Source organism: Poecilia reticulata, chromosome 5 (genome assembly GCF_904066995.2).
Source record: "Poecilia reticulata chromosome 5, P_reticulata-male-v2, whole genome shotgun sequence".
NCBI classification, from domain to species: Eukaryota; Metazoa; Chordata; class Actinopteri; order Cyprinodontiformes; family Poeciliidae; genus Poecilia; species Poecilia reticulata.
The window spans coordinates 11,927,438-11,942,771 of record NC_088834.1 but is presented as its reverse complement, the minus strand read 5'-3'; the positions used below and the strand labels follow the sequence as shown (position 1 = coordinate 11,942,771).

Genomic DNA, 15,334 nt, shown 5'->3' with positions numbered 1-15,334 from the left:
GCTGCTGTTTGGTCACAAATAAACAGCCATGCTGTGTTATTTTTAGAAAATCTCTATTGTTTATGTTGCTTATCTTTACATTGCCATCTGCTTGCTGTTAAATTGTCATGTTATTTTTTGTTCTTTACTTCATCCCTGATGTGTGAATGCAGAGACTGGTAAGTGCCAGAAGATTGTCTAGGAGGCCTAGATTATTTTATGTGTTTTAGAAATTAGTCAGTGTGTGTGTGTGTGTGTGTGTGTGTGCGTGTGTGTGTGTGTGTGTGTGTGTGTGTGTGTGTGTGTGTGTGTGTGTGTGTGTGCGTGTGTGCGCGTGTGTGTATATGGTTGATGTGACTTTGGTGATTCGACATTGGCTGCATTAGAACAGAGTTTGTCCTTTACAGCTTGATGTCCGCTCCTAAATTTTAATGGTTTTCTACTTTTTAGGAAGAATTTATTGAAACATTGCTGTTTTTTTTAATAATAAAACTTTTATCACTGTGCAACACTGAAAGTTTTTTGGAGTAATAGGATGATAAGCTTCCAGTTTTAATTCGTTAATCTCAAGTTTTTCGAAATGTCAAAAACAATATTTCAGAAATAAAAATCAATATTGACAGCTACAACAAACTCACTCTGATGTGTGCCTTTACAAGAGAATGCATTTTTTTTTATTACAAACCCTCAATGAAGTTGCAGAATTGGTAAATAAAAGAGTAAATGTAATAGTTAAAGGTTAATTATTTTTCTTGTCAAACATTTAAACGCCCAACTAGCACTCAGAAGAAGCAAACTTTCCTGCGTAAATTGTGTGAATCCCCTTTAAAAATAAGAGCTGGAATGCTGCCATCCTGTCCCCACGTCCAGAAACATGTAGTGGAGGTCTAATTCATCCAGAAAATGTCAAACAAGTATACAGACAAATGTTGCACATGTCATCTAAATGTTCTCCACCCTTTTGCAGCAAATGACTGACCTGGACTCAAAGATCCAGGAGAAAGCCAGGCGGGTGGACATGGACATCTGCAGGCGTATTGACATCACAGCCAAGCTGTGCGACGTGGCTCAGCAACGCAACTCGGAGGACATGTCGAAAATGTTCAACGTCAGCCCTGCCAGGTCGCTCCCAGAGAAGGCGAGTCTCCGTGTGATTGAGTTCTGTGAGAAAAGCTGACAGCAAATGCAGCAAAAACAAAAAAAGAATTATTATGCAGAGGAAACATTCAGCTCAAATGAAATCAGAGCTGCCAGTCGCTCATAATGTTGCAACTGATCCTTATACCTCAAGCTGATTCTGCACTTACTGACCTCTCTGAGAGGCGCAGGCGTGCATGCTCACTAATGTACTCAAAACTGTCTGAATGTGGGTTCTTTTGGATAAAATAAATGGCATACTAGTTTGCCAGTTTGGTGAATATTGAAATTATATTATACCTTATACCTTTAAAGCTAAAGTAATCTCTGCTGTTCAAATTTTCAGCTTTATTTCTATTTTTTGTTCATTTCGTGTTGAAATCTACCATTATATGTTTTTTCATGTGCTGCACTGTAGACCTACAATCAATTTGCATATATGTGTTCAAATAAATTGTATTTATTCTGCTCAAAAGCTAAAAATGTATCTGAATCAATGTTGGCTGTTTTGGACTTTGATAACACATACTCAGCTGGCTAAACTTTGCATTAAATGCTTAAAAATCGAGAAAAGACATGATTAGTGTATTTGTAATGTATGGAAAGAACTGAAAAGCAGTTTTCTGCCTGCAATTTCTCGCACCTTTTGCAAAAAATAAAAACTGATCGAATTCAAAGTTTACATATAAGGGATGAAAAATATAACATTTTCAGTGTTTTCTCCAAACAGAACAAATGATAATTGTTAAAACTGGCAATAATGGGGTTAAAAAATGTAAATGTACAGTGGAGATTGTAGTCAGTCATCTCATTTGTAAAAAAAAATGCAACACAGTACATATATATGAGTCATTTTTGTGTCTAGTGAACAGAAGTGGAACCAAAAAAATGAAAGAAACTCAATGGGTTAATTGTTTGAATCATTGTTTTAGGCCAAATGAGGGCAGCAGTCAAGTAGAAAGAAGGTCTTCTTTAAAAATTATAGTAATATAGTTTAAACAGTGTCAATGTTCACCTGTTAAAGCCCAGTTTGTGTGTTTGTGTGTTCTGTAGGGTGCTGCAGCTTGTTGCAGGAGAAAGGAACGTAAGACCGTCTCCGATGAGGAGAACTCGGAGATGGACGCTGAGCCAAGCACTTCTGAGGAGGAGGTTCCTGGATCGCTCAACATCACTGACGAGATGAAACGCATGCTCAACCAGCTGTGAGTGAAAACATCCCTCCTCAAAAAACAACCACACACCAAATCCAGATGACTTTCTGGACATTGTGCGAGTGTGTGTGTGTGTGTGTGTGTGTGTGTGTGTGTGTGTGTGTGTGTGTGTGTGTTCTTTCATCTCCCTCTGCTGTTGATTTAAAATATTGCAACCAATGCGCTGCATGCTGTCTTAGCAGAGCTGTAGCCTTTTATGTTGGCATTTATGCTCTTTTTTGTACTGGCAATTAACTGATGAGCTACAGTGGCTGCTTCCCTTACTGCTATTCTTCTCTTTGAACTTCGTCTTATCTGTGACATTTTAATTTTCCTCTTTGCCTTCAACCTTTGCTGAACCTGCTGGCTGTCACACCTTTCTATGCTTTCCTTTTCCTTTCCGGTCTCTGTCCCACACAGACATTGTTCAGATAACTCGTTTGTTGCCAGGCGCGAGACGTTCGAAATCGACGACGACTGCGACAGTCTGACGTGGGAGGAAAACGAGGACACTCTGCTGCTCTGGGAGGATTTCACAAACTACAACATACCGTGCACCACCGCTGCAACGACCTGCGCGGCCGCCTGCCCCGGCGAAGGCAGCGCCGAAGCGGCTGATCCCGTAAGTTCAGTCTGAATGAAAAAAAAAAAAAAGTTCAGACTCGTGCAAGTCAGGGTATGCATTAACGCTATGGATGCAGCGTAAGACGCAAACTCATGCATGATGAATGAGGGTTTATGTCTGTGCTCTCTAAGGATTCCCAGGATGGAAGTCTTGGCAGCCTCATTGATGAAACAGAGACCCTATTTAAGAGCAGGGAGAAGGAGTACCAGGAGACCATCGGACAGATTGAGGTACACTGATATGAATATGCTTTTGTAGTGAAAGAAAAAGTGGTTCCTGTGTGCATTAGAAAAGAAAAAAATGTTGTTTGAGGTTCATTGATGCAGACAGTAGTTTTACCATCCTAGCTCGAGCACTTGGTTTTTATAGAGATTTAGATAAATTTGCACTTCATGACCAAATATGTCCCGCACTTAGCTCAGACGTTGGTCAATGTTACGATGTATTCTCATCCAAAAATGTTATTTCAACACAAATCGCAGCTTTTACCTCTAACGGTGTAGACTTAATAACGTACTCCAACGTCTGCTGTAGAGTTTCAGTTGATTATCTGAACTCCTAATCATGTCGATATTGCTTCAGATGGAGCTGGCCACAGCAAAGAGCGACATGAACCGACATCTGCACGAGTACATGGAGATGTGCAGCATGAAAAGGGGCCTCGACGTGCAGATGGAGACCTGTCGGCGGATGATTAAAGGCGGCAGGAACTCTCCTTCCTTCAGCTCGGTGGCCAGCAGCGACTCAGGGAACACAGACGAGATCCAGGACGAGATCTCGGATAAGGATGCAGAGGCCGAAGTCCCGCTCAGTTGATGGCTGCACAGCTGGGATTTGTTCCATCTCCTGTTGGAGATTAATCTCAATTAATCATTGGAGTTTAAATATGAGCAAAATGTCATCCTGGCAGGAGGTGGAACAAGCTTAACATGGTGCAGGCTCTGAACTGGTGCTTTTATACTGTTTTTGCTGTTTGGAAAGTGGTGGCGGGGGGTGTCTTTGCTTCGTAAATGCAGACACAAAGCTGTGCTCTCTTTCTTGCTGCTGATTCCAGGGCTTCAAATCATTTTGCAGAGGAGAAAAAAATAAATATTTTAAACAAGCTGAAAAGTATTTTCTATCCAGTTAAGATCCTTTTTTTCTAAAGGAATTAAATACAGTACATATTGTACTCCTCCATTTACCAAAATGATTACTATACATCTCTTAGATTGAGGAACGTTTTGTTCCTCCTGATTGAAATACTCCCTTGTTTTTGTGTGATCGGGACACATGTGTGGCATTTAGAGTCCAAATTAAAGTGTTGGGGTTTTAGTGTCTTCTGTCAGGAAGACAAAGAACAGAGGAGACAAATGGTGTTGAAGTTCTGCTTGTTTCTGAGGGAACTCTGCAGGCTTGCCAAAGTCGACAGAGGAAAGGAGCACAGCCTTTTTTGTAAATGCACCCGTGCACTACTGAATTCTATGCAACTTAGCGAGCCTTATTCTGTTTTGGACTGGCTGTTACCCGTTTTAGCTTCTCTTACAGGCATTTCCCTCTTTCAAGGAAAAATAGTTTTTTTTTGTTGTTGTTGTATTGTCTTTGTTGGGGACGTCAGCTGGAACAGAGCCCCTAAAATACCACAGTATGCTGCTTTGCAAAAGTGTTCACAACTTTTGAGGTTCTTCATGTTTTGCCACACTCCAACCAAAATTGTTATTGCTTCATTGGGATTTTATGTGATAGACCAACACAGGAGGTCCATAATAGTGAGGTAAATTTAATATCATACATGGTTACAATTTTTGTTTTTTAGCAGCAGTAAATCTGAAAAATGTGCTGTGCAGTGGTATTCTGCTGTTCTGCACCAATACAAACTGAGTACAATTGTACAGAGAGTATCTATAGGCATCAGTTTCTAGGGTTGTTGCTCTAGTCTCAAGTGTTCTTCAGCCTCTAACATGTTTTTTTCAACAGCTTCTTTGCAGAAGCATGAGCATAGCAGCTGTTTTCATAGTGGGAGTTTCCCGCACTAAAATTGCGCATATCCCCCCTAAGAAACAAAACTTACATTCATCTGATCTTCTATAGATACCCAGATTTGTGGAGTACACAAATAATAAAAACTAATAATTGATCTGTCCAAGTTTGTGTCTCTCTGCAGCTGCTTAGAGTTACCATAGATCTGGTGGTTGCATCATACTCCATTCATTTGAGGATAATTGACTGAACAGAGCTCCCCCATTCCAACAGTATCTGTACTTTATAAACTAAAATATACAGATTTTATTAAGAGTATAGGGAGTTGAAACCCATAACTCTTCAGATTTGTATTTTTTTCATAACTGGCAAACCAAGTGTCATTTTTATTTCACTTAACTACTGCTACTTAAATACTTTGTTTTAGCTGATCACATAAAACCCCAATAAAACACATTGATGTTGGTGACTGTATTTTGACAAAACCTGAACAAAGTTTAAAAGTATGACTACTTATGCAAGGCAGAGTAAGGCCTGGCGTTGCTTGCTGCTGAAGTAGGCAGCGCTCTGCTCTGATTCAGATGTGCTTCGTTAAGGAAAAGCCACCCGTGTTGTGCCGTGAATTTGCACAAGTCAACACTTAGTTGCTTGAAAACGAGAAAGATAGAGGAGTTGGATTGTAAGAACCTAAATCATTAATGGCAAACAACTCCTTCCAGCTTTTCATGCTAAACCAAAGGGCATATTTCACATTAAGCTAAATAAAATACATTTCAGCCGTTTTACTTTAGGTGATTGTTGTTCATATCCTGCTGTTCTGCAGAGCAGTCTGCAGGAGAGCAGATTCCACTTAGTGCTTCGTTTTGTGTTTTTTTTAGAACAGGGCTGGAAACATCGGCCTGTAGATGAGCTCTGCCAGCATGTGACGGTATATACCCCAGAGGCCTTTTGTGTTCATGCTAACTCATTTTGCTGCAGATTGAGGAAATAATTCAGCACAGAAACTAATCAACAGATGGACAGAGAATGAATGTTTTTTTTTCTTTGTTTGTTTCAATCATATGTTCATTTTAGATTTTGAGTGTGATTTACTGGATCCAAGATTAAGTGATACTTCTATATTGAAGTTTTCGGGGGCAGAATATTCTGAAGCATGCTGATGTGCAGAAAAGAAGTTATGTGTCTTTTCTAATATATATTTTGAGCTAAAAAGCTGCAATACAGACTGTGTACTGTCTGTCATATTTGTTACGAAACTACTTGTGGCGAAAGGTGTATTTTCTTTAACCAGACTGTTAACCATTAGACTGTGTCGCTATGTTAAGCTTTTAATAACTTAAGATATATTTGTTGCAATTATTTCTCAATTACTAACACAAAAACAATACAAAATTAACACATGAAAACAGTGAAAAAACAGCGTCGCTGTTGTCTTCAGATGGTATGAAACCAGCCTGATGAGTAACAAAGAGTCATTCTGTTTTTCCTACTGGACTGTGTGATACCATTATTTAACACTGTATGGCCGCAGCATCCACGAACGATCATCACACTAGCCAGCCAACCAAAGCAATCATGTACAGCAACGTGACAAAATGATTCTGACTCTGGAAAGTTGCGTAGACTCAGTCTCAGTGCACATGCCAACCACACAACCCCCAACATCCGTATCTCCTGTAAACTACTGGATGTCAGGTAAAACATCTCCACTTTGCCACCACTTAAAAGCAGGTTTGCCTCATTTTAGTTCAAAAAAAGCCATAGCGACTCTTATTTGCTGAATGTAGCTTGATTGGAAGCCTGTAAAGACCTTAAAATAATGTAGCCGTTAAAAACACAGGGACACATAATGTTTGGTGGTCCGCTGAGAACCTCGGTGTGAGTTCTGAACGATTTCTCAAGCTTACCACCAACAACGCATATGTAAATTTGCTGGATGTGAATGTTTCATATAAAAAAAAAGGTTTTATACAAGGAGTTTTTATTCATAAAGTTTGGGGATGATTTGGTTAAGAGTTTATGTAGGCTTGCAAACATATTTGCCATTTCAGTTCCATGAACGTGACTGGGAGGTCCAAGCTGCTGAACTCTATCAGGTTCCAGTCTCATTGTTTATTTTGCCTCACAGGTAACATCTTCAGTTTAATTGGCATTTTGTCTAAATTTATTTATATTCCGTACTCTTTTCTCTTACATTTGTAAGTCTATTATTTGTAATATTTTTGTTGAAACTATTTATACGGTGTACTGATGTGGGTGTTGGGCAGTCTTAGTTTCAAAATGATGAATGTACTCAGTTAGTATTGGGGTAAAGTTAAATAAAGCGGTGGATTGGTTAAAAAAATGATCTTCTGGTGTTTTTTTTTTCTAATTATTGTTCAATTTAAAGAATAACATCAGAAAATATGGTGCTTATATGATTAAATTAAAATCAATTAGATCCTAATTGGAAATAATTATGAAAAAGAGGGAAATTATACAGGGATATTTCATTTTTATGCATTTATTTTTTCAAATTTGATGTATTTCTGTTATTATACCCTTAAAAAGATGAAGGTAATCATCTTCAGAAGTCAACCAATGAATAAATAGGGTCCAGTTGAAGGTAATTTAAACTCAGTATAAATCCAGGTGTTCAATGGAGGCCTCAGGTGTTTCTTAAAGAGCATTTTTGAACAAACAGCATCATGAAGCATCATGAAAAAACAGCAGACGGGTCCAGAAGAAAGTTGGTTTGCCTGTTATGTTATAACATTAAAAATATTCTAACTTATTAAAGGGTACTGGAATATTTATTAGGCAATTTAATGAATAAAACATTAAAAACAAATTCAATGACACCTTTTCATGCTAAAATGCATCAAAAATATTATTCTTAAAACAAAACAAGGATCACATCCAAATTTATACACACTAGATGTAATGTATAAAATCTTTCCAGTCCCTGTTTTAATAGTTAATCTTGGTTTAACTATTAAACCAAGATTAATAGTTAAACCATTAATCTTGGTTTAGCTATTAATCTTGATTTTAAATTTTGTGATTTAAAATCACTAAGATTTTAAATCACAAATATTTTAAATCATAAAATCTCAGCAGCCCAGACCGTCAATCTTGCCATCCTATGCTATCTTTATCCTTTCACTTCAAGAAACACAATCCTCTTGGCCACATTCTCCTCCCCATATTTTTCCTGCAGCTTCTGAAGGCTGACAGGATTGGCTGAAAGCAACAAACTGTCATCACTGCGACTCCAAAATGGCTCAGAAACAGATGAGGGGTTTAAAAGCAAATCAGCGGCAGCAGCGAAGTCTCCGCTGGTCTTTAGCAAAGCTTTGGTCACACTGACCAGGTCCTGGAAAAACAAACAAATTCAATTAAAACCAAATTTTTTGCAACAGCGCAGGGTTGGAGGTGAAAACCTGCGACGGTCACCTGGTTGGTCTGGGCCATCAGCTCCCTGATTCGCTGCTTGTCCTCTTCCAACTCCGTCTGGGTTAAAGAAAACGCTGCGTCTTTGTCCTCTGAGCGCTGAGGGTGATGTGGAGCTGCTGAGCCCTGGCCAACCACAGACTGAGAGTCTTCTACCTGAGATTCGCTGTCAAATATGAACAGGTGGGCCTTTGAAGGGGAGCTGATCACCTCTGAAACAGGCTGCTGGACCGACCCTGCATCGGGGGCGTCGGTGTTCGGGACGCAGTTGCTGCTTGAGCTCTGAGTCTGTGGTCCGGCAACCTGTGTGCTGGGTTCAGCTTCAGGGTTGGACTGAGCACCCGGTGGATCTGCAGACGAGTCTGAAGGCTGTTGAGCGTCTGCTGATGCAGTTGTTGTTTGAGCTGTTCTTTCAGCATTGTTAAGGAGATCTGGACCTTCATTTTCATCAGACTATACAAAAAGAGAAGTATTTAAATTTATTGGAAATGTTTGGTTTGAATGTTATAGACACACACATAGAGAATTTGTGAAGCACTCCATTTTTTGCATGTTTTGCCGTCATCATTTGTTTCATATCTACACCGGATTCACAAAGCAGATTACGGTAAATACGTGTAGAAGATATTCTCAAAAGGGAGAAATTTGCACCTATTATTGAATCAGGTTACACTTTTCCTCAACTAAGCTAGTCTTTTAATAGTTCTGTTCCTAAGCCTGTGCAGGAGATGCACCTGCTGGAAAGATAAAGCTTGGATCCTTTGCTTTTAAAAAAGAACCAACAATTCTACTGTAAGCAATTTATAAAATGTATTTAAATAGGAAAAATAATGTGCAGAAAGGATCAATTGTACTTTCTGTGACATTCTTGCACCAGAGTAACACCAACTTTCAGCAGACAGTGTTTTTCTCACATAATCTGCATCATGCAGCTCTGGTCTTTAAGACTACAATGACATCTGCTCTGAATGCAATTCAGGCAAATGACAATAAACCTATATCAGTGCATGTGAAAAAAACAACACTATCCCAATTGTACTTTTAATGGTGCTTATACATAAATGCAGACATATATATCCTACCTCAAAATCATCTTCAAACTCCTTTGTTGCCATTTCAAGAATTCCCAGCTGCCTTTTCTCTTTTTTCTTTTCTGCTTTCTGCAGGGCTGAACTGGCTTCATCTGGAAAAACAAAGAAACAAAATATCTTCAACCAAATTTAGTCATGGGAAAGCACGTAAGAGATGAAATACACTCTCTCTCTCTCTATATATATATATATATATATATATATATATATATATATATATATATATATATATATATACATTCACCAAACTATCATATATTCATGTCCAACCTGGCTGCACAGTTTTAGTTTCAGCATCACTGCTGATCTGCTCCACCCGACTCTCCACCTCTGCTTCTGCTTTCTTCCCTCTGGATTTCTTATGAGGCGGCTCTTCTGCTACTTGGGTTCTGTGGTTAGTTAACTTCACGGCAGCTTTAGTTTTTTTCCAGTGTGGTGGGGATGCTGTGGACTGCTCAGCCGCGCTGGAGGCTGATCTCAGTTTCTTCCCATACGGCTCGGGGGATGAAGATGCTGCCTCCAGCTCCAGCTGCCTGCGCGTTAATCGACGCTGTGGTTCCTCCTGCACCGGGGATGCCTCCAGCTTTTGCTTTGTTCTGTTAGGTGAACTCGTTATTGTTGAGAGTTTGAGCTGATCTGCAGGGGAGTTTTTTGATAAATGATGTTTTCGTGGGGAAGCAGGTGTAAGAGGTTCACCTTTTTCCAGTTCTGTTGTCTCTGTGCTGTCTTGGTTCTCTGCCTGTTCTTCAGTTTGACAACAGTGAGAAGTTTCACCTTCAACACTCTCCGATTGAATGTTTATATTTGGTTGTTCCTCTGATGTTTTGCTCTCATCCACGGTAACAGAGGCTGTTATCGGAGTTTCTACCTGTTCAGGTGTGACTGCTGCTGGTATTGACTGGACATCGATCTGTCGGGACAGGAAATACAGTTCTCTTGGTTTGCTTTGAGCTCAATGTGCTAATCACATAAAGTCACGTCTTCAAATCATGACATGAACTATCTAAACAAGGTTCTGATTGCCCATGCAGCAGTACCTGTGTCAGATCTGATTCTGCTGAATGAGTTTGAGCAGGACCAGCGGTTGCCTCACAGGGAGATTTTTCAGCATTGGATTCCTGATTGAGCTTCGCCTGAAAGCAGAAATATGAACAGCTACTTATAATCTAAAAATAGCCCACAGCTGGATTTGTTTATTGGCACAAAGCTACACTGTGGTGTAAATATATTTGCACTCTTACAGATTTCTTCTGTTTTTGCCCTCTTGTCTTCCTTTAAGATCAAATAAATATCAACAAAACTTTGAGTGTCCTAGTCGAAGTCTAGAATCCAACTGAAGTACTCCAGCAATACTTAAAACATTATGTTCATCCTTAAAAACCCTTCAATGTGGCTGAATTGAAACAATTCTGCAAAGGCGAGACAACCGAAATCCACCCACAGTGATGGAAAACACTCACTGGAAATAATCAGGAATGTTTAATGACTATTGCTGCCGCCACAGGACACACAACCTGATTTTAGATTTCAGGGAAAGTTGTTTTTTCAAAAAGGGCCAGGTTAGTTTGATTAGCTCATTTCTCTCTTCATTTTCAAAAAACTCAATTTTACATCAACTCAGATTTCCATCCAATTTTTGTGTTTCCAATAGTTAAAATCCATGTATACAGCTGAATAGCTACACATTTTTTCTAACAGTTTGGTGCCACTCAGTGGTAGCTATCTGATCTACAACACGAGGAGCTACAGATTTGTTTTAGTGTGTGAAACTCTTGGATCAGCCAACATTTTTAACTAACTAAATGTTATACTTTGCATTTCATAATATTATATTAAAATAACATATGTTCGAATTTGTAAGTAGAAGCCTGTTTAACATATGCTGTTAAACATTTAAAACAAAAAACAGAAGAAATCTGTAAGAGGGCTACACAGTATTTCACTGTAATTACCTCAGTTTTCTTCTCAGGCAGCTTGTTGCTGTCTTCTTTGGTTTCCACCTCTGTAGATGCAGACTGGTTCTTTGATAGCTGGTCTTTGAATCTGGACTTCATAGACTGCCAGCTGTGACTGGTCACCCGCTGCTTCTCCATTTCCTGCCACAGCCTGTTGCCCCCAGTCTCTGACTTACGCTTGCTGATGAAATTCAGAATGGCAGCATCCTCTTCAGGGGTGTAGGCAATTCTGCCTAATGAACGTTGAAGAGAGGGGAATTATAAATAAAAAAACATGATACAACTAAATCATTTTAGAAAGTAACTAAACATAAAAATCTATTTAACCTAATAGAATGAGACACTTTTGTTGATTTAAAAGGTATTCATTTAGAATTTAGAATAGAATACGGCTAATTAGTGGGTGCACTCACGGCTGCACAGTGAACCCATTCATGTTTTACAGCAGACAGCCGCTCCCCTCTCTTGCAGGTACTGCGTACCCCCACTAAATCTTTTAGGAGTATGCAGTACCCTGCCGTACCCCCTTACTTTCACCCCTGGATGCCATACAATTAAGAGCTTGCGCAAGAATTTCACTATGTATGTTGCGAATATTTTTCCTGGAGATTATCACTACTAATGTAGCTGGGCCATCTTACAGTATGATATTCTTATTTTGATTATGTAGGTAGGAGATAGGGTGTTTTTGCTTTGACAATGTTTTTTTATTATTATATAAATGGTGGAAAATGATAACTGGGAAACAGTGTGGCATGAGACAACAAGCTAATGAGATTCAGACTATACTACTTCTAATCTGAATCACAGATTTCAATCTGAAGCTGAAGCCTCATGAAAAAAGTCCATAGTTAAGTGTTGTCGTTGTACCTCCTAACAGTCCAGCACAGCTTCCCCCACTGTTGTTTAATTTTGAAGAGGATCTCTGGATTGCTTTTGGATTCAGTCTATAATCATCTAAATCCAGCTGCTCCTCCTTCTTAATGCAGTCATGAATATACTGGGTGGAAACATACCTGGAAATAAAAATAAATACCAGTGACACAAATAAGAAAAATTTACCACATCACTCTCCTTTAAAACCACAAAAGTCCTTCCATACTGTGTACTGACTGTACTATATTTGTAAATGTCAACAGTCCAACACCCACCGATGAGCATCGGATTCAAGAACAGAGCTGTTTTCCTCAGGATCAATCAGCAGGATGGCTCCAGGCACCTGGACTCTACATAATGTCCCTCCTCCAGCTGTGATGAGCGGCTGCAGCTTTTGTTTTAGAGGACCGGGTCGCAGGAAGAAGGACATGGGTTCACCCTCCACAGTCAGGAATAGGACTGGAGAGATAGACTGGGCTGGATCTTGCTGTCTGGATGACATTTTTAAAAGACCTGGAGATATAAATTAAAGTTTATTTTAAAAAATGCTGTTAGTAACAATTGAAGTAGCAACCGCTCCCGATACATTTTTACCGTAAATATTTTAGCAAAAATGATTTTTTTCTATACGACTTTAACAAAAAATATAATGTGTTATGCTCTCAAAGCTGTTTTCCTGTTCAGTCAAATTTACAGCTGTGAGCTATTTTTTTCCTAACAATCTCACATTTCAAATAAACAGTGAGAGATAGTTATGATTCTCTTTCTCCATTAAGACCAAGAGAAAAATTAACAGGATATTAGTTTTGCATATGAACTTTGTTAATACAAGCACAAGCAGCATTAGTAGTAAAACAATTGCCACAGATTCACAAAAGCTATTCTTCATTTTTTACATTTCTGCTAAACACAAAATACCTCGCTAGACAATAACTTTACTGTATTTCATAAAAAACATTTTCTGTATAAAAAAGACATCGACCTTAAACCAGCCTAAAATGATTCAATGGACAAATTCAACACAACCAAAGAGGAACTCGTGCAAGAAACAAGTGGGACATTATTTTTTAACAGAAGTCACTACGTAATTTAAGCATATATAACGCATTAGTTTAGATTATCGCACTGTAATCAACACACATATGAACACATGAAAATAAAAACAGACAAAATACAATCAATTTCTATTTCTACTTCAAATTCAAGCGCACATAGTTTTCACATAACTGAGGTTCTGTATGAGTTTCCGTTTAAACACATGCTAAATATTAAATTTGCACACAATACAGCTGCTTATCAACTTCCTCAGCTGTTTGCCGATCCACGTTTAGAGCACAAAGAAAACAGAAAAGCGACAGAAGGGTGTTAGTTTGAAGCGTTCACAGAAGATGTTTTCGGTTAACAACCATCAGCTAAATATGGCTAATTACTTTGTGCTTGACGTAACCCGAATACAAACTTACCGAGTTACCGAGTTTATATAGCGACTGTTACATTTTATCAACAGTACATGAAAACACTTAAGTTAAAACCAACTCCAGTACAAATTTACCATGTAATTTGTTGGCTTTCCCGCCCCGAATAAAACCAAAACAAAGCCCACTTCCGGTTTATTTTCTTTTTCGGTGAACTTCGACAAAGTAGAGACGACTTACCGCCCCTAGTGTTTATATTTATATTACACTAAAATGTGATTATTACTTACTTACTTACTTACTAAATAAATAAATAAATAAATAAATAAATAAATAAATAAATAAATAAATCTGTCATTTATTATATTTGGGAAAGTTGTGGAAAATTAAAGCTAGGTAATTATGGGGAAGTAACGTATTTTCCAGCCACATGGCGCCATTTTATAGTACAATCAAGTAACTGTGTTACCTTCAGTTGTTATAATATAAAAATAAAAATGCTTTATATCAATCATAACTTAAAATACAATTGACTTCACAATTTAACTCCTCGAAATTGATCCTCTGTCTCTTTAAAAGCTCCTGCTCTTTCTAAAACTCCACCTTCAGGAAGTCATCACAACATCTCTCCTGTAACAATGTTTCCCTTCCCCTTCCCCTTTAACAATGTTTTTACCAGTGTTGCACTGAGAAGTAGCTTAATGAACTCAGCAGATGCGCAGTTCCACTAGGTGTTTGCTAATTGCTACTGGCTAGTCTGAAAGAGCTGAGTGGAGGAGTCATGGGGAAGAGCTGCTCTGTGAGGCGGAAGCTTAGAAGCTGCAACTCCAAGGAGGAGCTGATTCTAGAAGGCAGCGCTAGGTCCACCCACGGATTTTGCACAACTGAATGGTTGCCTTTAAAGATGAAAGGATTTCTCAAATATGCATGAAGGAATCATGACAACATTGTTTTTTATGAGGAATTAACATTATAACATGATGTAAAACTCAAAAAAGTCAATTTTACATATCATTGCCCCTTTAAGAGATGTCATAAAAATAAGAAATGTAAAGGGTCTTTCATCAGAAAAAGTTTGTTATTTTTTCAGAGAGCGTAAATGATAAATATGCATCAGACTAGAGAATACAGTTCTAGAGAATTCATGTTAGCCACCCGGAGAGAAAAATGATCCAAATTAGCTGCAAACTTGCTCCATCTAAGAAAAATGACACCTCTGGAACAAAACAAAATAGAAACTCTGTTAGTTCAGTGTGAGACACTCCTTCTGATCAGACCCCAGAGGCTTTAGCTGAGATGAATTGCTGCCCCACTGATTTCAACACCTCATTATAAACACATTTCATTTGCTTAAAACCAAACCTGATGTGTAAAACACAAACACAGTTCTCTTTTTATAGAATCTCATGTGATTAAGTCCAGCCAGTGTCAGTGTTGTGGGGACATGAGTAATGTTTGGTTTGTGGAGGCTAAAGCTGTAACAATCTGATGACATGCACATGGTTTTTCTGCAGCATAGTGGAAAACTTCGACCTCTGAATGTGCATTTCCCCTTTTTTCTTCCAGTTTTACAAAGTTGCTAAACTTTCTAAAACTTTCCTTTTTGTTGTCTCAGTGCTGAGCAGAAAAATAAAAGCAAAGCATTTTTTTGTTTGGTTTTATGAGATTTTACATG

The 15,334-nt window shown here is 38.5% G+C and overlaps 2 protein-coding genes across 4 annotated transcripts in view; one reads left to right on the top strand and one right to left on the bottom strand.

Annotated features, from left to right (window-relative positions):
* Positions 1–7,234, top strand: part of iffo2b (intermediate filament family orphan 2b) — a 28,261-nt gene extending 21,027 nt beyond the window's left edge. The window contains exons 4-8 of one of the 2 annotated variants that reach the window (XM_008408557.3): positions 947–1,117; positions 2,170–2,318; positions 2,727–2,928; positions 3,063–3,161; positions 3,514–7,234. In XM_008408557.3, the coding sequence (XP_008406779.1) occupies positions 947–1,117; positions 2,170–2,318; positions 2,727–2,928; positions 3,063–3,161; positions 3,514–3,747 (855 nt within the window). In that variant the 3' untranslated portion in view covers positions 3,748–7,234. The remainder of the gene's footprint in view (positions 1–946; positions 1,118–2,169; positions 2,319–2,726; positions 2,929–3,062; positions 3,162–3,513) is intronic. The other variant, XM_008408559.3, reaches the window with a different exon arrangement.
* A 143-nt stretch (positions 7,235–7,377) lies between these two features.
* Positions 7,378–13,873, bottom strand: terf2ip (telomeric repeat binding factor 2, interacting protein). 2 transcript variants are annotated; one of them, XM_008408560.2, is made up of 9 exons: positions 13,797–13,873; positions 12,520–12,757; positions 12,239–12,384; positions 11,366–11,601; positions 10,451–10,546; positions 9,684–10,323; positions 9,405–9,505; positions 8,326–8,775; positions 7,378–8,245 (listed from the first exon to the last, which is right to left on the bottom strand). In XM_008408560.2, exons 2-9 carry the CDS (start codon positions 12,744–12,746, stop codon positions 8,024–8,026), a joined length of 2,118 nt encoding a protein of 705 aa, XP_008406782.2. In that variant the 5' UTR covers positions 12,747–12,757; positions 13,797–13,873; the 3' UTR covers positions 7,378–8,023. The 2 variants fall into 2 exon arrangements, with proteins under 2 accessions (XP_008406782.2, XP_008406783.2); XM_008408561.2 differs by having other exon boundaries at positions 13,708–13,856.
* Between the last annotated feature and the right edge of the window lie 1,461 nt (positions 13,874–15,334).

Coding starts and splice junctions, on each gene's coding strand:
- terf2ip (XM_008408560.2), bottom strand. CDS start 12,746: ATGTCATCCAGACAGCAAGATCCAGCCCAGTCTATCTCTCCAGTCCTA. Junction 10,324..10,450: donor CAGAATCAGATCTGACACAG/GTACTGCTGCAT, acceptor CTGTCCCGACAG/ATCGATGTCCAGTCAATACC. Junction 9,506..9,683: donor AACTAAAACTGTGCAGCCAG/GTTGGACATGAA, acceptor TTGTTTTTCCAG/ATGAAGCCAGTTCAGCCCTG.